This window comes from Hyla sarda, chromosome 3 (genome assembly GCF_029499605.1).
Source record: "Hyla sarda isolate aHylSar1 chromosome 3, aHylSar1.hap1, whole genome shotgun sequence".
Classification (NCBI taxonomy): domain Eukaryota; kingdom Metazoa; phylum Chordata; class Amphibia; order Anura; family Hylidae; genus Hyla; species Hyla sarda.
The window spans coordinates 269560464-269585068 of record NC_079191.1 but is presented as its reverse complement, the minus strand read 5'-3'; the positions used below and the strand labels follow the sequence as shown (position 1 = coordinate 269585068).

Below are 24605 nucleotides of genomic sequence, written 5' to 3'. Positions count from 1 at the left end.
GCTCTTGTGGATTCTTTGCTTTATGGTGCATGGGCCTGTAGGATTTAGTTTTTCTTTGTGCATGAAATTCTAAAATTATCTCTTGCGAGTAATTCCAAATTCATGACGGGATCAGAGGATTTCTGCTTTAGACCAATTCCAAAACCATCACTGTTAAACATAACAGAACCTTTTCACTCCCCAGAATTTGCTAATGTTCAGGGGAGATTATATATTATTAAAGTATTTCTAGAACAAAGATTGCATATATTTAACGTCTGATCCGAGATTCTTATAAAATGCAGCACTTTATGTTCAGGAAGAAGATGTCCCTATTGACAGTGATGGTTTTGGTGTAGACTTATCCCTTGCTGGTATTAACGGGCTACTTCTCTTCTCTTCTTTTTCTTCCCTTGCTTCCTGCTTCTGGCCTTTTCTTTCTTGTCTCTCCAACTACAAAAAAACCCCACCAAAACCCTAGTTATCCCCATTTGTCCTCGTTCAGCATCTTGCAGCCCCATAAGTCCCCAGCTTTCCAAGACTCCAATCAGCAAAAGTTCTGAGAAGGCAAAACAATTTTTCACCACACCAGAGGCAACAGCAAGGCGAAGGACCACACATTTTGGAGGAACTAGCAGTGTAAGTATCCCACTTACCATATAATGCAGAGTAATTTAAAACTAGTTTCTGGTGGCTTTCTGTATTTTTCTCTGTGACTAATATGACTTTAATTATAATTCAGGGGAGCAAAAATTCAGTTAAAAAGAACCTGTGATCAGAAAAAACAGTTGTGTAAATAAGCACATGGCTACATAGGATAGCAATTTTTTTTTTTTTTTTTTTATCTCCAAAGCTCAGATGTAAGCATTTTTTTTAATAAGGCTCAAGTACGCAAGTGCACCAAAAGGGCCCATAGCTGTATAAGAGCTAACCTGCTGAAATGCCTACTGTGCACTTGAGCCTCATTTAAAAATAAACAAAAAGGCTTCTATCTTGGAACATACTACGGATATAAGGGAAGTTTAATCAAAACTTGTACAGAGGAAAAGTCAACCAGTTGCTCATAGCAACCAATCAGATTGCTTCTTTCATTTTTAAAAAGGCCTGGTTGGTTGCTATGGGCAACTGATCAACTTTTCCTCAGCACAGGTCATGATGAATTTCCCCATTTGGCACAAAACGGATGTCCAGAATTCTGATAACAAGTCCTATCTAGCCATGAGCTTATTTATACCCTAGTTTACCTGCTGATAGGTCCGTTATTGTTTGTTTACTAAGTGTAATAAAACCTTCTTTATATGAACAGTAGTTGTATACATTTTGCGGTGATTGCCATAGTAGTTCATCACACTAGGGAAGGGGTTTATTTACATTAATAATTTTTTTTTTTTTAACCTTTTATTCATTATTTTTTTTGTCCCTATCTTTCGATTGCATACACTGAACAATGCTGTTCCACAGAACAGCATTGATCAGTGTTATCAGCACTCCATTAGTGTAGGCTGTGAGTCTCCATGCACTATTGAAGCACCAATCAGATGAACTGGAGACAGCACATCCTCTGAGCTAATCGGGACATCGCAATGTCAACGAGGTGCTTTTTATCAGCTCCCCTTAGCTATATCCAGCAATAGTTTTTAACACATTTTGGTGTTGCAATGAACTTTGATTGCGGTGTCTAAAGGGTTAATGCCAGGCATCACCCTGATCAGTGATGTCTGGCATTAGCCATGGGTCGATAGCAGATGGGACAAACCGGCTATGAAACTTCATAGACCAGAAGTGAGTGCAGGGCATACATTTATGCCCTGTGCCCTTTAAAGGGGTTATCCAGGAAAAAACTGAAATATAATTTTTTTTTTTTTTAAGAGTGTCTTCTCTGTTCACACTGTTGTTTAACATCTGATTTCCATTGCTCTTTGAAAGCCGTAATAATACGATGTGTACCTAAAGTGGACCTGTCAGCATAGAAACAGGGTTGTAAATAAGCACATGGCTAAATAGGGCTATTTTCATCTCCCTTAACCTTAGTTAAGATATAAGCCTTTTAGTTTCTATGCAAAAGAGGCAAAATAAACAATTGACGTAGATATTGTATAGGGTACTACGTAACACCCAAATGACAATTAATAACATCCACAAATAGACTAGAAACTACAAATGAACATGTGTTCAGGGATGTGCTTAAAATGTAACTTTTACCATATGTATATATATATATTTGTGCTCGGTGCTCATAAGCGTAGCATCCCTACCTAATCCTACTATCTAATGAACTATAAGGCAGTCAGAGGTGTGCCATGTACTGCCGCGTGCAGGTACACCTTAATTAAATAGAGGGCATACCTGAAACTATGATGATCCTGAATTATTGAAAGAAGGGGAGGGTTCGGGTGGGACGTAACGGAACCCGCGGCGTGCGGAGTTAGTGAAGCCACGGGTTCTTATAGCGCAGAAACCCTGCCCCTCCCACAAACACAGGCTAGCTGCACCAGCCTTCTCACTTGTGCTTGGTGCTCATAAGCGTAGCATCCCTACCTAATCCTAGTATCTAATGAACTATCAGGCAGTCAGAGGTGTGCCATGTACTGCCGCGTGCAGGTACATCTGAATTAAATAGAGGGCAAAACTTCATTATAATAAACAAAAACGCTTTATTAACTATGATGATGCCTTGATGATATATGATTATTACAGCAAATAGTGGCCAAAACCCAATAACATGTCAGTAAGAGTGAAAATATGAAAACCGTGACCGTATGCACAATCCCAAGTGCAAGCATGTCACCGAGAAAAGTACCTAGATGTCAACCTAAAATCGTGTTAGTGTTGTAACTGTGACCGACCTGTGGACGTGACAGGTAATGACAACACTTACGCGCCGGGAATGACCATGAAACTCAACCAAAGTATAACTACATCACTGACAACCGAGACAGACAAACGTCAACCGAAACCAAGCTATATTCCTGTATGCACATCCCAGCTGCTAAATAACCATGCACAAGCATATCACGACATCGTCCTCGACCCGAAGTCGTGTCGGGTAGTGACTGAACCAACCTGTGGCTGTGACAGGTCCGGCCGAAAATGGAAACCTCGCCAACCTGAAGTCGTGTCAGGTTGTATCAGACTTACCTGTGGACGTGACTGGACCGCTTGAAGCAACAAAATTACGTGACCATGCATAAACTAATATACACAATAAAAATTTCTCTCTTTTTATTTTTTTAAAATAAAGCTATATGCCAGTAGCCTAACCCTACTACTAAATAACACAAAGTACGTAATGACATTGACGCCAACCTGAAGTCGTGTCAGGTTGTAACAGAACTGACCTGTAGACGTGACTGGTCAATGTGACATGTAAACCTTAACCATAGTAACGTCTGTACCAAATGAACCCATGCAGCAACACTGCTACTGCACCAAACGCTACAAGTGCACGTGCAACAATAAACACATGATATGCCCCGCCTGACAACGGGAGGGCCGTGTTGAAAGCTATATAAATAAAGAGCATAGATGTGGAATGATATAATTATCGGAGCGTGCACCGAATGACTATGTGACTATATGCGAGGAAGGAGTATGGGAGCATATGCCTCGAACAACTAATACTGTCTGCTTAGACTTAATTATGGTAATGTGTGCACAGAACTCTATGACCGACTGGCTAGCACAATTAAAGGAGCGTTTTTATTTTTATTTATTCTATTTTTTTTATTTATTTATTAATTTCGACGTGTACAGAATAACTGCTGCAAGTGTGCACAGCATAATGCTACGCGCATGCGTACCGTATAAGCTACGAGCGCGTGCCTGTATGAACACGTGTACAGTATAAACCCTACTAGCGTGTGTACACTGCAAATGCTGCGAGCGTGTACAGTAAAAAATGCTACGAGCGTGTGTACAGTATAAATGCTGTGAGCGTGTGTACAGTACAGATCCTCCGAGAGTGTGTACACTATGAATGCTACGAGCGTGAGCACAGTATGAATGCTGCGAGCGCGTGCATAGTAGATGCTACGAGCATGTGTACAGTATAAATCCTACGAGCGAGTGTACACTATGAATGCTATGCGCGTGTACAGTAACAATGCTGCGAGCCTGTGTAGTAAGATGCTACGTGCGTGTGTACAGTATAAATCCTACGAACGTGTGTACACTAGAACACTATGGGCGAGTACAGAAAAAATGCTACGAGCGTGTGTACAGTATAAATGCTACGAGCGTGTGTACAGTATAAATCCTACGAGCGTGTGTACACCATGAATGCTACGAGCGTGTACAGTAACAATGCTACGAGCGTGTGTACAGTATAAATGCCATGAGTGCATGCCTGGTACAAATGCTACGAGTGTGTACCGTATGAATGCTACGAGCGTGTATGATACAACACCACGAGCGTGTGCACCACACGAACGCCACGGGCACGTGCACAGAACAACTCCACGAGCGTGCGTGCAGTACAAACGCCATGAGCGCATGAACAATACACACTCTATGATCGTGTGTACTGCAACGCCCACTGCTACTTAAGACTAACCTACCTGCGCAACCAAATGACAGAAGCGAACACCGCACCATGATGGAAAAGACAACCTGTTTCTACCTCAAGCAATAGTGACGCCATGATCCCAAACCATGCCCCCCCCCCTTTTTTTTTTTTTTTTGAGATTTGCAATTGGGCTACTAAAAGGCTGGAAACGAGAGACAAACTGTGCAATGCGTAACAGTGTGAACACAGCAAAGCTTTGGGTACACTATATGGAAGCAAACACCTGCCCTTATAACACGTGACGTGCCGCCCCTACCGCTGGTTAGATGCGAGCGGGAGGGAGGGGGGGGGGGTGGGCGTTAGGCAACGATACACCCGTGCCCGCCTCCGCCCCGCAAATACTCCTATGTCGCCCACATGGTGCCGCATCCCGCGGCCTCACACCGTGCCCACTATGTGGCCCCATATTACAATGAGATTCCTAATAGTGCCCCGATAAAATGTATAAACAACAGGGCTGGACTGGCTGAGGTCCCTCCGAAGCCACGGCTTACCTCCGGAGCGAGGAGGGCGCTGTCGACACCGACCGAACTTCCGGTCAGCTGACCCGACAGTCAGCTGACCCGGACGACGTAACGGAACCCGCGGCGTGCCGAGTTAGTGAAGCCGCGGGTTCTTATAGCGCAGAAACCCCGCCCCTCCCACAAACACAGGCTAGCTGCGCCAGCCTTCTCACATATATATATATATATATATATATATATACCGTATGTATACACACACATATACACATATATATATATATGCAAATGAGGTGACCAGGGGGTGTTCACTATCACAGGAAGGGCGCAGTTAAGTCTAACCCATGTCTTTATCTAATGGCTGTCAGTAAAAGGGATTAAGTGAATGCAAGCAGGCTATAGTGGGCAGTCATAAAGAGGACATGGGCTTAAGTTGCCTAGGATCTCATGGTGCTGGGAAAAACTACATGGGCTCTTGAGCCTTATTTCATAATACTAAAAAAAAAGCTTATTTCTCAGGACTGTGGAGATTTAAAAAATAAATAAATAAAATAAAAAGTATACCCAGAATCCTAACATCTAGCCCTATCTAGAGATGAACTTTTTTTTTATACCCATGCTTTTCTGCTAATAGGTCCACTTTATTCAGTTTCCTCTTAGTATTACAAAATGGATATGATATGTGAAATATCAGTTCAAAGGGAATGCCTCCACTTCTAGGAAGCCCTAACTCAAATATTTGATGTAAAAGGGGACTAAAATGCTAACTTAATTTTTTTTTTTAGGTAGAGAAAAAAGAAAAACGTGAGACAGATAGGGAGAATTTATTAACTCCTATATCCATTATGAAGAGAGCAATTTCTCCTAGTGTATCTAAACTAAAATCACAAGCGCCTATGTCTGCAGGGTAAGTGCAATTTGTTTAGTATTGTGACAGGGTTATTGTTGATTCTATGTAAGTATTCTGAATGTGGAACAGAACCTTCCTGTGTCAGTGTAAATGTAACATTCAGTTTCCTACTGCCATGCACTACATAGCTTGCTCCAGGTTCACAGAACAATTATTTTACATGTTAAAAATGTAAAAAATGTATGGCCTGCAAAAGCATAGGGGAACATTTATCATTGTCTTTAGAACTTATATATGTCTTATCGCTGCATGTGTGCCAAAGTACCCTTTTTGTGACTCTAAAGCAGGAGAGGTCAGTAAGCATAAAGCTACAAATGATTTAGCAAAAGTCAATTTCAGTATTCAACTTGCAGTGGTTATGGATTTATCAAGTGCAAAAAGTTGCAAACCCCTCCAAAACACGGCAAATCTACACCAGCCTAGACCTGGCTTACAAAACTGCCTTTGGAGAGCATTTTAACCCCTTAAGGATCCACGGCGTACAGGTACACCCTGGCTCCCTGGGACTTAAGGACCCAGGGCGTACCTGTATGCCCGTGGGAATGTCAGTCCCTGCCGGGCAGGGACCGGGGCGGGCTGCCTGCTAAAATCATTCAGCAGGCATCCTTTGACAATGCCTGGGGGGTCCTGAGACCCTCTTCATGTCGGCGATTGCCGCAAATCGCCTATCAATTCAGATCGGCGATTTGCGGCGATTCCGGGTCAATCGGATTCCCAGTGACCCGAAAAAAAAGGGCGATAGGTGCCATCCGACACGGCACTGGTGCCACCTCACGATCGTCCTGAATCAGGACGCCTGCTGTGGGGGGTGTCCCTAACCGCACCCGCTCTGCTCCTGCTCTGGAGGGCGAGAGCAGGTGCCAGGAGTCGGTGGGATCGGGGCCCTCTGATTGAAGACAGCGGTGGTGGCAGGCAGGATCCGGCCCGTATGCGCAGCAGTAGGTGGTAAGGCTGGCCTCCTGCAGTTGCTTAGCAACAACTCCCAGTGTGCACAAAAGGGCATGTTGGGAGTTGTTGTTGTGCAACAGCAGAAGGCACAACTACAACTCCCAGCATGCCCTTAGGTAGTTTGTGCATTCTGGGGGTTGTAGTTATGCAACAGCTGGAGCCACATTTTTTTCTATGAAAAAGTGTGCCTCCAGCAATTGCATAACTACAACCTCCAGCATGCACAAACTACTAAAGGGCATGCTGAGAGTTGCAGTATTGTGTCTCAAGCTGTTGCATAACTACAAGTCCCAGCATGCCTTTCAGCTGTAAGTCCATGCTGAGAGTTGTAGTTTTGCAACAGCTGAGGGCACACTGGTTGCAAAACACAGTTTGTTACCTAACTCAGTGTTTTGCAACCGGTGTGCCTCCTGCTGTTGCAAACTACTGCCAGCATGCACTGATAGACCTTACATGCTGGGAGTTGTAGTTTTGCAACAGCTGGATGCACAATGGTTGCGGAACACTGAGTTAAGTAACAAACTCTGTTTTGCAACCAGTGTGCCTCCGAGCATGCATGGACAATCAAAGGGCATGCTAGGAGTGTTAGTAGTATGCCTCTAGCTGTTGCATAACTACAAGTCCCAGCATGCCCTTCGGCTGTCCTTGCATGCTGGGGGTTGTAGCTTTTGCAACAGCTGAAGGCCCTCGGTTGCAAAACACTGAGTTTGTTACCTAACTCAGTGTTTTGCAACCAGTGTGCCTCCAGCTGTTGCAAACTACAACTCCCAGAATGCACTGACAGACCGTGACAGACCGTGTAACAAACTCTGTGTCTTGCAACCAGTGTGCCACCAGCTGTTGCATGACTACAACCCCCAGCATGTACGGAAAGCCAAAGAGCATGCTGGGAGTTGTAGTTTTGCAACAGCTGGAGGTTTGCCCCAACAACACCCCCCCCCCCCCCTTCCTTCATGTGAATGTCATGGGAACATTCACACGTGCGGGGGTTTACAGTGAGTTTCTGCTGCAGCTCAAACTCCAAGCGGGAAACCCCCACCCATGTGAATGTGCCCTAAAAAGACTACACTACACTATAACACAAATATATGCCAGAACAGTGGACCCCCCCCCCTACATGTGACCCTATTTCGGAAACGACACCCCTCACGGAATGTAAAAAGGGGTGCAGTGAGCATTTACACCCCACTGGCCTTTGACAGATTTTTGGAACAGTAATCCGTGAAAATTAAAAATGAAATGTTTTATTTACACAGCCCACTGTTCCAAAGATCTGTCAAACGCCAGTGGGGTGTAAATGCTCACTGCACCCCTTACTACATTTCGTGAGAGGTATAGTTTCCGAAATAGGGTGGGGGGGGGGTCCACTGTTCTGGTAGCATGGGGGCTTTGTAAACACACATGGCCTCCAACTTCCATTCCATCCAAATTCTCTCTCCAAAAGCCCAATGGCTCTTCTTGTCTTCTGAGCATTGTAGTTCACCTGCAGAGCACTTTACATCCACATTTCTTTTCATACTCAGAAGAAATGGGGTTAAAAATTTTGGGAGGCTTTTTCTCCTATTACCCCTTGTGAAAATGAAAAAATTTGGGGTAACACCAGCATTTTAGTGAAAAAAAAAAAATTTCATTTACACATCCAACTTTAACGAAAAGTTGTCAAACACCTGTGGGGTGTTAAGTCTCACTGTACCCCTTGTTATGTTCCTTGAGGGGTGTAGTTTCAAAAATAGTATGCCATGTGCTTTTTTTTTTTTTTGCTGTTATGGCACCATAGGGGCTTCCTAAATGCGACATGCCCCCCAAAACCATTTCATCAAAATTTGCTTTCCAAAAGCCAAATGTGACTCCTTCTCTTCTGAGCATTGTAGTGTGCCCGCAGTGCTCTTGACGTCAACATATGAGGAATTTCCATACTCAGAAGAGATGGGGTTACAAATAGGGGCTTCCTAAATGTGACATGCACCCTAAAAACCATTTCAGAAAAACACTCTCCAAAATCCCATTGTCGCTCCTTCCCTTCAAAGCCCTCTAGTGCACCCACAGAGCACTCAACATCCACATATTAGGTATTTCCTTACTCGAGTGAAATTGGGTTAAAAATTTTAGGGTGATTTCTCTCCTTTTACCCCTTGTAAAAATTCAAAAACTGTGTCTACAAGAACATGTTAATGTAAAAAAGGAAGATTTTTAATTTACTCCTTCATTTTGCTTCTATTCCTGTGAAACACCTAAAGGATTAACACACTTTTTAAATGTAATTTTGAATACTTTGAGGGGTACAGTTTTTTATGGGGTCATTTATGGGGTATTTCTAATATGAAGGCCCTTCAAATCCACTTCAAAACTGAACTGGTCCCTGAAAAATTCCGATTTAGAAAATGTTGTGGAAAGTGCAGCTGAATTTGAAGCCCTCTGATGTCCTCCAAAAGTAAAAAACACGTCAATTTTATGATGTAAATATAAAGTAGACATATTGTATATGTGAATCAATATATAATTTATTTGTTCTTAGAAGAAATCAAATGACACGGCACCCAAACCTCTACTTCAAACTTGCTGCTTTATTGCCACTGGTAAGGCGTACACCGGTAGTGCATGGTGTAGCGCATCCTCATTGTACGCCTCACCAGTGGCAATAAAGCAGCAAGTTTGAAGTAGAGGTTTGGGTGCCGAGTCATTTGTTTTCTTCTAAGAATTTATGTGCGCATACTGCACTTCAGACACAGGCACCAAAGGATCTACAAAGCGCACAGAACTGCAGGGTTAAAATCCTGAGCCTGAGGAATACAAGAGGGAGTAGAGTGGTGCTGACAGGACTTTGATATAATTTATTTGGGATGTCCATTTTCCTTTTAAGCAGAGAGTTTCAAAGTAAAAAAATAAAAGCAAAATTTTCCATGATATTCTGGAATTTTTCACCAAGAAATGATGCAAGTATCGACAAAAATTTACCACTTACACAAAGTAGAATATGTCACGAAAAAACATTCTCAGAATCAGAATGAAAAGTAAAAGCATCCCAGAGTTATCAATGCTTAAAGCAAAAAAAATGCCCGGGTTGTTAAGATGAAAATGGGCTGGGTCCTTAAGGGGTTAAAAAAGTCACACATTTTTTTGCGCAATAGAGTAACAAGTTGCAGAAAAGTCGCAGAGGATAAGAGAAATAATACAAAATGGTGTTCTGAAAGGGACTTATTGTTTTTTGCTTACCCATACGCCAAACATATCAACTCCCCTGCGATAGTATGATAAATATGTTGTCAAAGCAAGAAAAAAAAAAAACTTTCTACACAATGATAAATGTCCTTCAAATACTTTTTGAGAGGGATAAAAATTATTAGAGTTGTTGGCTTTATTGTTAATCTAAGCATTCCTATGGTTTTCAGATCTTCACATAAGTCCTCACCTAGGTCAGTACCAGCTATTGTAAATAGTTCCATCAAGCTGGCCACTACCCCTCAACGACCACTTTCACCCGGAAATGTCCGACCTGTAAAAAAAGACAGCAAAGAGGACTCTAAGATGAAACCGGAAGAAATACCAGCTATCCCCTCTAAAAAAGAGAGTACAGAGGAAAAAAATCCACCTGAAGCAAATGGAGAAAAGCCTCGTACTCCAAGTCCTGTCTCTGCTGAAACTATGCAAGGTACTTGGCTATATTTGCTTGGCTCTGTTGATGTAATTGTCAAAAAATGTATGGTATTTTCTTGCAATGCAATTTTAGAATGTGAGACTGATTTAAAGGGGTCATCAAGAAATAGGAAAAAAAGGGCTTATTTCTTCCAAAAACAGTACCAATTCTGTCTGCAGGTTGTATATGGTATTTCAACTTGGCTCCATTCACTTCAATGGAAGTGAGCTGCATAATAACTACCTTGTCATAAGAGCACCACCAGAGGAATGGAGTCCTCCCCTATGGAAAGGAAACCTAGAGTAGAAAAAGAGCCCTCCTCCTATGCTTCAGTGGTTTCCTGTCTCTATGGAAGCCTGGAGTTATGCCCGGTCCGTAGTGGTCTGGAGAATTGGATACAATAGGTGGCTGTGGGGTCTTTGAAGGTGGCAGAGCCCCTCAGTGTAGGCAGCTTTAAGACCCCAGCAAAGCTATCTGTGGGGTAGCTTGCCAGCTCGCACCTAGCAGGGTTTTTTTTTTTCATACCTGCCAGACCCACAGGCGGCGCAGCTTCAGTTAACCTGTTAGATAATATAAGTGGAAGTCTGGCCGGACATAATCTGCCATATGCATAGGGTGTTGTAGAGTGGATAAGCAGAGTTTGGACATCAAAGAAGGAGTTTTGCACAAGGATTGAGGCATGTTCCAGAATATATATATATATATATATATATGTACTTTGGAAATATAATAATTTTAATTAGGATATTTCGTCCCGTGAAAGTTAGCATCAGGGAGCTCCACATTTTAGATTTGTCAAATATACAGTACTAAAGGAAGAATATTACCTGCCAAGTCCCGCCCAGAGTCTTAGGCCATGTTCACATGTCCGGAATCTCTGTGCAGAATTCCGCTGGAAATTCCGGAGCAGCAGAGTCCCGTTGATTTCAATGGGATTCTGCTGTGCTGTGCACATGGCCGGAATTTCCATTTTCCATGTCTGCACAAAGAATGAACCTATTCATTGTTTGTGTGGACACCCCACAGAATGCATAGTGGTCTATGAGACGGCACCTTCCCGTGCAGTCTTAGCGCCGGCATATTATGCACTCTCCGGAATGTCCGTACAAAGATTTTCCATGGGGACATTCCGGAAGTGTTAACATAGCCTTTATGTATAAAGATGCCAAAGTATACAACCTGTAAACAACCAGCAGCCCACTCACTGTAAAGCACCCCTGTCTGGAACTGGACATGTTTAGTCCAGTTGATCCGAAGTCTAAAAAATGAACCAAATCTGTCTATAAGAGAAATAAAGTTAGGAAGGGTCACTGCAGATTACTCTTTAATTAAGACCATATAATCGGAATAGAGGCAAATGCAATCTTCTTGTCCTAATCTGGCTAATCAGTATATGTAATCTGGGAAGAGTACCAATCCCGATAATATTAGATGAAACATTGGACAACCTGATCATTTATCTAGGAGAATGGCTCCCTCAGGTGAGTTCATTTGGTTCAGATGGTACTTTTGTGCCTAAGTGGGCCAGCAACTTACTAGACTGATTGCTGTACTTGTAATATAGTTGCATGGTCAATAATAGTTTGCTATTAAGATGGTGCATGAATTCCACTTTATAAATCATATAAATGTGAATGGGCCTTCCGCTTACCCATTTACACTGCAGAATTTCAGTGGTGGCGAATTCCTCATCTGAAATAGGTCTTCCGAAATAATAAACATGCTCATTCTTTCAGGGGAATTACGTACTGACTGCATTGCCATCAATGGTCACAACACAGGTCTGCACGGCCCTAGCACTGAAGGATTATGGAGGAAGGTGCTCAGACGGAATCACAGTGATTCCATAGTGTGAACATACCCTAATGCTTCTTCGTTGCCAATAGATGGATTCTCAACTTATGCATCCTCATGTTTAGTACATTTAGAGTCCAGTCCAGTTTTCCTTAGAGCAAGTCTTTCCACACAGGGTGCCTCAAACTATTGCAAAACAACTCCCAGCATGCCCGGACAGCCTTTTGCTAGGCCTTTACGGTACACCATAAAATAAGAGCATTATGAATGTCACTGTAAGTGAGGGTGGGCTAGCACACTGCTTTGTCTGATAGCACTCCTCTGTGCTCTCTCCTGTACTATCAGACAAGAGAGAGCACAGAGAAGTACTATCAGACAGGACAGACCACAGAGGAGTACTATGAGACAGGAGAGAGCACAGAGGAGTCCTATCAGACAGGGGAGAGCACAGAGGAGTACTATCAGACAGGAGAGAGCACAGATGAGTGCTTTCAGACAGGAGAGAGCACAGAGGAGTGCTTTCAGACAGGAGAGAGCACAGAGGAGTGCTATCAGACAGGAGAGAGCACAGATGAGTGCTATCAGACAGGAGAGAGCACAGAGGAGTGCTAGCACACCCTCACTTACTGGACTTTGTCCATACCTGTGCATGATTTAAAGGAAAAAGGAAATACAATTTTCCTTTGAAGTATATCAGAAAGGTAAATTTTTTGCAGAAGAACATATAAAAAGTTTTTGTATCTGACAGTGTCCATATAAATTCTTTATACATTAAAGGGGTATTCCAGGAAAAAACTTTTTTTTACATATCAACTGGCTCCAGAAAGTTAAACAGATTTGTAAATTACTTCTATTAAAAAATCTTAATCCTTTCAATAATTATCAGCTGCTGAAGTTGAATTGTTGTTTTCTGTCTGGCAACAGTGCTCTCTGCTGACATCTCTGCTTGTCTCAGGAACTGCACAGAGTAGAAGAGGTTTGCTATGGGGATTTGTTTCTAAACTGGGCGGTTCCTGAGACACGTGTCATCAGAGAGCACTTAGACAGAAAAGAACAGCTCAACTTTAGCAGCTCATAAGTACTGAAAGGATTAAGATTTTTTAATAGAAGTAATTTAAAAAATCTGTTTAACTTTCTGGAGCCAGTTGATAAATATTAAAAAGTTTTTTCATGGATAACCCCTTTAATGCTTCTTTCACATTCATATTGCTTCTGACACAAATTCAAACTCAACCTCCTTTACTTTTTGCCCTGTCATTCTTAAAGAGTATAAAATCCTGAAGGTTGACAGCTCAGTCGAGTGTATCGCCTAACCATGTTTCGGCAACACAAACTACCTGAACGTTTCAGGCCTCGTATTGAATATGCAAACATGATCTGCAATGGGACATATGTGAGCTGTTGATGTTCATGAGTGTAGCCATTTTGCTATATTTGTTATATTGTAGTGCAGAGCATGATTTATGCCAATCTCCCTTTTTATCAATGCAGATTTTAGATGTAGTACTGTACACTGAATAGGCCCTTGATTTGTTGCTGGGTAAAAGTATGCACTTACTAATAGACAATAGATTTTGGTTTTGCAGATTACATCATTTTTGATTGCATCCAAAAATGATGTATTATGTTTCATGGCAGCCAGAACTTGTTGGATTCATCCTCTACCCATAGGACAAAACTGTGCCTAATTATGCGCTTCCCTCCCTGGCTTATAGCACTCTTTATATAGCTTCCGTAGATGGCACCATAGACCCATAATAAAACTGTCTAGTGAAGCTTTATGTTGATTGTTGCGGGCCGGGATGTAAAGCATATAACCGTGCATATCTCCTCACTCATTCTACAGATCGCGGGGCTCTCACCACACTTTTATGAGGCAATGCTTGTTAAATTATAGTTTGGTTAGTCTAGTCAGTGTATTTGTAATCCTAATTTTCCTTTTTTTTTATTTTATCAAAGAGCCTCCAACATTGCCGCCAACATCTGTTCTGGCATCACCTACTGTGACAAACAAGCCGTTTGCTGGAACCACTGACCCAGGGGAAGCAACCAGAATTCTTGCTGAAAAGAGAAAGCTTGCTCGAGAACAAAGAGAGCGGGAAGAAGAGGAGAAAAGAGAAAGAGAAGAGAAAGAACGGTAAAATATGAGGTTCAGACATATTTTGGGGCTATAGGAACAAAGTTTGACTTTTCAGGTTTTATACTGTATAGTCTATACCTGAATTTGGAGAATGGCAGAGAATCAGACAATCTTTGTGGAACATATTGGAGCTTGTATACTTTACATATTGGTAATACATAATTGTTGCAGGAGGAAAAAGGAGGAAATTGCTCAAAGGCAAGCCATGGAAAGAGCCCGTCGAGAAGAGGAGGCAAAACAGCTAGAGGCAGAACGTAAAGAGAAAGAGGAAATGGAGCGCCAGGAGAAGGAAAGGTTGCAGAAACAACTAGCAGAGGAAAAGGAGCAGAGGGAGCGTGAGGAAGCAGAACGTCTTCAGAAACAAGTAAGTTTCTAGGCACTTGTGGTACATTGTCAAATGTTCACCTCACAGCTACAGTACTTCTTTTATCTGTTTGCTGGCTGACACATAGAAAGGACATGTTTATCACAATATATGCTTGTTCTTCAATGTGAATGCATATATTAAATAGTGTAAACAATGAACAGCCACTTAAGAAGAGACACTTGCCCATTCATTATTGGAGCCTCCATTAATTAAAATTAGACGTGACCCTAAAGTGCAGCTTGAAATCAAGTGAGCATGTTTTCTGTGCATTGGTTCCTTATTAGAATTGGAAAATACTGAGTGACTTCAAACAAGGTCTGGTTTTCAGTGTTAGTCTAGCTGGGGCTGGTATTTAAAGTGGACCTCTCAGCAGGCTTTTGGAATATTATGTAAAAGCATAGCTGTGTAAGCCTATTGACCCTACATCCGTATGTACCTCTCATTAGTAATTGACCCTCCTTCGCAGCGATATCAGAGCTTTTTTTTAAAATATGCAAATTAGGCTTTAGGTCCTTTGGGTATTCCCCTCTGCTGCTAGATTACAGGGGAAAGTTGGAAATTACAGTACCTCCTAATGGCTCTCAATCAGGGGGGTGGGGGAGGGGTGACAAACGCACAGAGACAAATTAATACACACAAAATATAAGTCCTAAAGGCTATATTTGTAAAATATGAATTTTCATAAGAATAGATTTGAATGTAAAAAGATAGATCACAGGACCCTTGTAAATTTACATTATAAGAATAAAAAATATAAAAAAAGATAGGTTCACTAGCTCTTTTGCTGGGATGGTAACGATCTTGGTTCCAGGAACGCTCAACATCCTGGCGGGAGTTGAAGCTGTCCATCACTGGAGCAGTATTGGGTATTGTAGCTATGTAGATTTGTTTAATATATGTATGTTTCTGATTTTTATGGTTTTAAACATAGGCTGGATGCGTTTTAGGACTACTGTCCTTTCCTCAGCAGCAAAATAGGAGGGAGAGGCTAACTGGTGAAGGGGTGAACTGTGCTGAAGGGTACTCAGTTGGTTACAAGCCTAATTTGAATTTTTTTTTAACTCTGATATTTCTGCGCTGGAGGTGTCAATTATCTAATAATAGGTATGTACGGATACACGGTCAAAAGCCCTTAGTAGGCATGCCCTTACTTTTATACCCTAATAACCTGCTGACAGGTCTGCTTTGAAAACTCTCAACCTCTTGGCACCCAGTTTGTGCCAAATGTGAGACTGTATCCTGTCCACATGGGCCAATATTCCTACAGAAGGATTTCAACATCTGCTAGAATCTATGCCATGACAGACTGCTGCAGTGCTGAAATCCAAAAGATGCAACGTGCTACTAAATGGGCATCGCTAATAAAGTGGCCATTCAGTGTGCATACAAACAGTAGTAGATTTAAGTGACACAATTGAAAGACATTTAAAAAACAAATGATGTTTTATCACTTTTTACTAACACAGGTTTAAAACTTAAAGGGGTACTCCGGTGGAAAATTTTTTTAAATCAACTAGTGCCAGAAAGTTAAATTTTGTAAATTACTTCAATTTAAAAATCTTAACCCTTCCTGCACTTCCAGTGCTGTATGCTCCAGAAGAAGTTGTATAGTTCTTTTCTGTCAGACCACAGTGCTCTCTGCTGACACCTCTGTCCATGTCAGGAACTGTCCAGAGCAGGATAGGTTTGCTGTGACTGTGGTTAGACAGAAAAGAAATTTGAAAAGAAAACTTCCTGTTAGGATCTATCTCTCCCTGTGATCAGTCAACTCCAGCCGTGTTGATTAGCAGACAGATTTAATGCACATGTTTCAATACAGGTGGATGTTCCCTTACATGCAGTAAAAACAGCTCCGCAGAAGAAAACATACCCAAAATTAGATTAAAGACATTTTTATATAGCAACACTCTGAGTGTGAGCTGATTGGCTAAGGAACACTGGCGGCTCATGGTGCATAACTTTATTAGCAATCACAATGTTCCTTTTACACTTTTTGTTATTGTAGCAAAAGCTTGTTATCCTGCAATAGCCTCATTATTTTACCAAGGTCATTTGGATAGTTTCAAGCATCACTGGGCACTGGTCAGAACTAAGAAAATGGTTAACTGAAACTAGATGAAAACCAGCCAACACCATCTAAAGTTAGACAATGTATATATATAAGAATACAGAGAACATATATCAAAATATAATTTTACCAACATTCCCTCCTGATATCTATGTTCATTTCAGCATAAGTCCCTTCCTCAGCTGGGTTTTTGGACTTTGCTTCATAGATAAGGAGTATCAACATAGGTATCTTCTTCCAGAGAAATAATTTGGTACATAGTTCTTGTCACAGCAGTCTCAATCAGTATTGAGAGAGTTCTCGGATGCAGGGAATGCAACAACATCCACAGGTCATCAAGATGACCAATTCAATCGCAATGGAGATGAGGGCCGAAGTCACCAATCCAGTACATCTTCCAAACCACCCCTCACGCCAGTCGGTGAATGGGTCACTTATTCCTGAGTTCTTGGCTATCTCATTTGATAATGCAGTCATTCCTTTGATTGATCTGGTCACGATTCCTCCAGGAGCTGTATTGTTGGGAATAAAGGTACAACACATACTGCCAAACATGTTGCAGACCCCATCCTCTTTCTGCTCGTACCATATCTAGTGCCATCCTATCTTGCCAGGCCATCAAAGAGGTGGGGGCCAATTATTCTACTAAGCCTTTGGCTACATCCCTTGTATAATTTACAAACCTCTGTTGGTTATAGTAGATGTAATTTATCCAGTCAACATTTCTGTTTACTATACTCCACCAAAAGAACAGAGACTCAAATCCTGCTGCTACTTGATTTCTGGCTTTAAACTCATTAGGTACTACACGTGGAACCCCTATCTCGTCAATGTACACCTGAGAATCAAAAGACCCTTTAGGAGAGGTGTCCCTTCGGCTACGTGGGTGGCCTCCTTTCCAGGGTGACTCTGACAGGATATGGAGGGGCATAGCCAGTTTGACCACAGCACAATCCCCTCAGGCATTGGCTGGGATCCTAGCTCTTAGCCGTTTATCTCCGCATAACCACCAGGCGTCAGCCCTTTGGGTATCATGCTCAACCCAGCCACCATCTTTCACTTTCTTGTTAATCCTCTCCATACAGTAGTCATCGGGCAACGATCCCAGGTTTATACTGCTCTCATTCCCTGGGAGAGCAAAGCAAGTAAAATTGCAAGGAAATGCCATGACCACTGGGGGTATTTTAGATCTCTGGACCTGAGGAAACAATAAACTCAATGTATGACAGGTTGTGTTAGTATCAGGTTTGTATGCTTTTTGGGACAGTTTCATCATACAATTTAAATCTTCTGGATCTGTACTATTGTTTAAAGGAAAGGGCACTGTAGCTAATTGGGGCCTGGCACCCGCACAGACTACGCAATTTTCTCTTTTTAATGTTTTGGCTTTATAGATTAGCCATTCTAGCCACTCATTTTTATCTTAATACCTTGTCTCTAGGGCTATGGCATCCTCTATGGTGAGGTTGGTGAACCTTATAGTTTTATTTAATACTAGCTGAGTACCCGACGTTGCCCGGTTTTTCCTTCCTAATCTTTGTTTGGGAGGGAAATAAACAAAGGAGGAAGCTTTTGACTTGATATCCCATCCTCATATATTGTTGCCATATCCCAAACCCCATATCCCGACCTCCGATCCCGACCTCCTATCTTGACCTCCTATCCCGTCCTCCTATCCCATCCTCCTAGCTCGACCTCCTATCCCATCCTCCTAGCTCGACCTCCTATCCCGTCCTCCGAGCTCGACCTCCTATCTCAACCTCTTATCCTGACCTCTTATCCCGACCTCTTATCCCGACCTCTTATCCCGACCTCTTATCCCGACCTCTTATCCCGACCTCTTATCCCGACCTCTTATCCCGACCTCTGATCCCGACCTCTTATCCCGACCTCTTATCCCGACCTCTTATCCCGACCTCTTATCCCGACCTCTTATCCCGACCTCTTATCCCGACCTCTTATCCCGTCCTCCTATCCCGTACATATTTTTCACTGGCGTAAAAGTGCACGGTTAGTGCACGGTAGTGTGACAGGCGCTGCAAGAGCCGGCCAGAATAATGGGAGAAAAATTACAGAATATGTCGTATTATAATAGTAAATGGGAGCCGCGGGGATCCATTGTTTGGCATTGCACACTGTTATAAGAATGGCCCTTAAAGTCATGAAAAAAAAAATATGACTGCCGTTCTCAACGGGGAGCAACAGCAATGTGAAAAGGGCCTAAATAAGTCACATTTCGGGGATGCTAAAATGTGTTCCTTTTTTCTTTTTTTTTTAAAGGGCAAATCTCATGTTAAAAAACTTATCCCCACCTGAAGCAGAAGCCGCCACATCCCCTCCATAAAGCTCTATGGGAGAGCCGAAGATTGCCGAACGGTTCTCCCATAGAACTATATGGAGGGGGTCGTGACGCGCTCTTGTGCTACAGCACAGGGGCTCCAAACAGAAGATTACGAGGGCCCCAGCGCTTGGACTTCCCGCAATCTACTATAAAACCTATCCCTATCCTTCAGATAGTGGATACGTTTTCTAACATGAGATTTGTCCTTTAATTAACATATTGAGTGCAAAATAACTATTTTCCCATAGACTTACATAGAGCACATTAATGTGAAAAATACTGCCACAATCGTTCTGTGATTTTGTGGATGCATTTTTTGATATGCCTGAAAATACATTGTGTGAACCTAGCCTGTTAAGGTAAGACAATTTCCCATGATAAAAACCAAGTTACCAAATAACACCCGTATATAAGGAAAAAATTACCACCATACTGATACTGACCAAATCCTGTGGACTGAGACTAATATTAACAATAGTATCAGTAAACAAGGAGGAATATTATCACCATACATATTACTATCATACTGTTACTGACCAAATCCTGTATATTGAGACCAATGTTACAAATACCAGTATAGAAGGAGGAATAGTATCACCATGAATATTACCATTGTACTGCCAAATCCTGCATACTGACCAATATTGCCAATAATACCAGTATAGGAGGAGGAATATATCACCATACATATTACTAACATACTGCTGTAGTCAGTGAAGTCAGTGTATAGCAGTATTGTCCTTAGCTTCACACTATTCTACAACAAAGTTACACTTCTATCAAGGCTATGTTCACATGTCGAAATTTCCGATGGAATTCCGCATTGGAATTCTGCAAGGAGATTCCACAGCAGCAGAGTTCTGTTGTAGTCAATGACCTCTCATCCTTCTTTTGTCAGTGGCAGCTCAGGCAGGTAGCGGTCAGTGGAGCTCACTGGAACAGCACTGCGGACAAAAGTGTAGCGTATGTACACAGTGACTCCTCCAGCAGAATATTGAATACAGCTCTGCAATATAATACGAGATATAACTCAGGATCAGTACAGGATAAGTAATGTAATGTATGAACACAGTGACCCCTACAGCTGGAGTACAGAGGGATCAGGGATGGACAGAAGTGTCCGGTGGAATACAGAGGGGTCAGGGACGGATAGAGGGGTCTGGTGGAATACAGAGGGGTAAGGGACAAACAGAGAGGTCTGGTGGAATACAGAGGGGTAAGGGACGGACAGAGAGGTCTGGTGGAATACAGAGGGCTCAGAGATGGACAAAGGGGTTAGGTTGAATACAGAGCGGTAAGGGATGGACAGAGGGGTCTGGTGGAGTACAGAGGGGTCAGGTACGGACAGAGGGTTCTGGTGGAATACAGAGGGGTCAGGGATGAACAGAGTGGTCTGGTGGAGTAGAGAGGGGTCTGGTGGAGTAGAGAGGGGTCTGGTGGAGTAGAGAGGGGTCTGGTAGAGTAGAGAGGGGTCTGGTAGAGTAGAGAGGGGTCTGGTGGAGTAGAGAGGGGTCTGGTGGAGTAGAGAGGGGTCTGGTGGAGTACCGAGGGGTCTGGTGGAACACAGAGGGGTCAGGGGTGGAACACAGAGGGGTCAGGGGTGGAACACAGAGGGGTCAGAGGTGGAATACAGAGGGGTCAGAGGTGGAATACAGAGGGGTCTGGTGAAGTAGAGAGGGGTCAGGGATTGACAGGGGTCTGGTGAAGTATAGAGGGGTCTGGTGGAGTATAGAGGGGTCTGGTGGAGTATAGAGGGGTCTGGTGGAGTATAGAGGGGTCTGGTGGAGTATAGAGGGGTCTGGTGGAGTATAGAGGGGTCTGGTGGAGTATAGAGGGGTCTGGTGGAGTATAGAGGGGTCTGGTGGAGTATAGAGGGGTCTGGTGGAGTATAGAGGGGTCTGGTGGAGTATAGAGGGGTCTGGTGGAGTATAGAGGGGTCTGGTGGAGTATAGAGGGGTCTGGTGGAGTATAGAGGGGTCTGGTGGAGTATAGAGGGGTCTGGTGGAGTACAGAGGGGTCAGGGATGGACAGAGGGGTCTGGTGGAGTACAGAGGAGTAAGGGACAGACAGAGGGGTCTGGTGGAGTACAGAGGAGTAAGGGACAGACAGAGGGGTCTGGTGGAATACAGAGTGATCAGGAACTGACAGAGGGGTCTGTTGGAGTACAGAGGGGTCTGTTGGAGTACAGAGGGGTCTGGTGAAGTATAGAGGGGCCTGGTGGAGTACAGAGGGGTCAGAGATGGACAAAGGGGTCTGGTGGAGTACAGAGGGGTAAGGAATGGACAGAGGGGTCTGGTGGAGAACAGAGAGGTCAGTGACATACAGAGGGGGTCAGAGATGGACAAAGGGGTCTGGTGGAGTACAGGGGGGTAAGGCACAGAGGGGTCTGGTGGAGAACAGGGGTCAGGGATGGACAGAGGGGTCTGGTGGAATACAGAGGGGTCAGGGATGGACGGAAGGGTCTGGTGGAGTATAGCGGAGTAAGGGACAGACAGGGGGGTCTGGTGGAGAACAGGGATCAGGGATGGACAGAGGGGTCTGGTGGAATACAGAGGGGTCAGGGATGGACAGAGGGGTCAGGGATGGACAGAAAGGTCTGGTGGAGTACAGAGGAGTAAGGGACAGACAGAGGGGTCTGGTGGAGTAGAGAGGGGTCTGGTGGAGTAGAGAGGGGTCTGGTGGAGTAGAGAGGGGTCTGGTGGAGTAGAGAGGGGTCTGGTGGAGTAGAGAGGGGTCTGGTGGAGTAGAGAGGGGTCTGGTGGAGTAGAGAGGGGTCTGGTGGAGTAGAGAGGGGTCTGGTGGAGTACAAAGGGGTCTGGTGGAGTACAGAGGGGTCTGGTGGAGTACAGAGGAGTAAGGGACAGACAGAGGGGTCTGGTGGAATGCAGAGGGGTCTGGTGGAATGCAGAGAGGGGTCTGGGGAAGTAGAGAGGGGTCTGGGGAAGTAGAGAGGGGTCTGGGGAAGTAGAGAGGGGTCTGGGGAAGTAGAGAGGGGTCTGGGGGAGTAGAGAGGGGTCTGGGGGAGTAGAGAGGGGTCTGGTGGAGTAGAGAGGGGTCTGGTGGAGTAGAGAGGGGTCTGGTGGAGTAGAGAGGGGTCTGGTGGAGTATAGAGGGGTCTGGTGGAGTATAGAGGGGTCTGGTGGAGAGGGGTCTGGTGGAGAGGGGTCTGGTGGAGAGGGGTCTGGTGGAGAGGGGTCTGGTGGAGAGGGGTCTGGTGGAGAGGGGTCTGGTGGGGAGGGGTCTGGTGGGGAGGGGTCTGGTGGGGTATAGAGGGTCTGGTGGAATGCAGAGGGGTCTGGTGGAATGCAGAGGGGTCTGGTGGAATGCAGAGGGGTCTGGTGGAATGCAGAGGGGTCTGGTGGAATGCAGAGGGGTCTGGTGGAGTATAGAGGGGTCTGGTGGAGTATAGAAGGGTCTGGTGGAGTATAGAAGGGTCTGGTGGAGTATAGAAGGGTCTGGTGGAGTATAGAAGGGATCTGGTGGAGTATAGAAGGGTCTGGTGGAGTATAGAAGGGTCTGGTGGAGTATTGAAGGGTCTGGTGGAGTATTGAAGGGTCTGGTGGAGTATAGAAGGGTCTGGTGGAGTATAGAAGGGTCTGGTGGAGTATAGAGGGGTCTGGTGGAGTACAGAGGGGTCTGGTGAAATACAGAGGGGTAAGGAATGGACAGAGGGGTCTGGTGGAGTACAGAGGGGTATGGTGAAGTACAGAGGGGTCAGGGATGAACAGATGGGTCTGGTGGAGTACAGAGAAGTAAGGGACAGACAGAGGGGTCTGGTGGAATACAGAGTGGTCTGGAACTGACAGAGGGGTCTGTTGGAGTATAGAGGGGCCAGCATAGGACAGAGGGGTCTGGTGGAATACAGAGAGGTCTGGTGAAGTACAGAGGGGTCTGGTGAAGTACAGAGGGGCCTGGTGGAGTACAGAGGGGTCAGAGATTGACAAAGGGGTCTGGTGGAGTACAGAGGGGTAAGGGATGGACAGAGGGGTCGGGGACATACAGAGGGGTCAGATATGGACAAAGGGGTCTGGTGGAGTACAGAGGGGTAAGGCACTGAGGGGTCTGGTGGAGAACGGGTCAGGGATGGACAGAGGGTTCTGGTGAAATACAGAGGGGTCAGGGTTGGACAGAGGGGTCTGGTGGAGTACAATGGAGTAAGGAACAGACAGTGGGGTCTGGTGGAGTAAGTACAGAGGAAAACATGGCTTGGGGAGGTTAACAACATGGTTTAGAATGGACATTCTTCCTGTCATATAAATAATACTGTAAGTTTCTCTACTCCCTGGCTGTCCCTGTTATGCTATGTAAGGGTTAAACCAGCGGAAACAAACCTTCTAGATAAGGACACAGGGGAAGACAGGGAGATCCATGTCCTGGGCTGATGGTGAATCACAGCCCCCGGCCAGGATTACAAGAAGATTTCCTCCATGAAGATAGATTAGATAACTCACAATGTCCAGCTCTGCTGCTTCCTCAGGGTGGGCTCCCTCAGCTCTGTGCTCACTGACAAGGGGTGTGCCTCCTCCTTTACTGTGCAGTGCGACTAAAAGCTGTGACTGCAAGTTGCAGCTCCAATGTATTCACTGCAAGCAGGGAGAAGGCCCGGCCCACTGGGCAAATGCCCAGTTTGCCCGATGGCCTGTCAGGCCCTGGTCACAGGTTATACAATTATACATAGAAATTAACCAGAGGACACCTGCATGCTATATTAGCCCTTGGCCAATCTCCCAGAAACTGCTCAGCTACTGTTATCAGCTTGGTTGAATTCTTGGCCTTATTCAAATTCAGCTTACCGTATTTATCGGCGTATAACACCCATTGGCGTATAACACGCACCCCCATTTTAACTGGGAAATTTAAGAAAAAAAAATAAAATGTAAAATAAATGACTTGGACTAAATGCCACATCATCCCCCCCAACTTTGTTTTCTTCTTCACCTCAGTTTGGTCCTGTCCCCTCCAGTGCCACATCATTCCTTCCCTTTTATCATTCCCTGTGCCACATTTACCCCTCTCATTGCCACCCCCATGTCTCATCATCCCCCCCATGTCTCAATATATCCCCCTGTCATAGACCACCACTAGCCATACAGCCATTAAGCATTTAGTGCCTCCCCCCACCATCATTTCCCCCTGTCTCATCATGTCCCCCATCATTCCCCCCTCATCATTTCCCCATCTCGTCATCCCCCACCCTGTCTCATCATGTCCCCCATCATTCCCCCCTGTCTCATCATCCCCCACCCTGTCTCATCATATCCCCAATCATTCCACCCTCATCATTTCCCCCTGTCTCATCATGTCCCCCCAACATTCCCCCCTCATCATTTCCCCCTGTCTCATCATCCCCCCCATCATGTTCCTCCTATGCTATTCCTCCCTCATCATTCCGCCTTTTC

General features: G+C 44.3%; 1 protein-coding gene across 10 annotated transcripts in view; it reads left to right on the top strand.

The window, feature by feature from the left end:
- The window catches only part of MAP7 (microtubule associated protein 7), a 193194-nt gene that overhangs the window by 152628 nt on the left and 15961 nt on the right, over window positions 1-24605 (top strand). For 8 of the 10 annotated variants that reach the window (XM_056566632.1, XM_056566629.1, XM_056566639.1 and 5 more), the window contains 5 exons: window positions 461-618; window positions 5790-5911; window positions 10252-10511; window positions 14250-14427; window positions 14602-14794. In XM_056566632.1, coding sequence (XP_056422607.1) covers window positions 461-618; window positions 5790-5911; window positions 10252-10511; window positions 14250-14427; window positions 14602-14794 — 911 coding nt within the window. The remainder of the gene's footprint in view (window positions 1-460; window positions 619-5789; window positions 5912-10251; window positions 10512-14249; window positions 14428-14601; window positions 14795-24605) is intronic. The other 2 variants (XM_056566634.1, XM_056566631.1) reach the window with 1 other exon arrangement.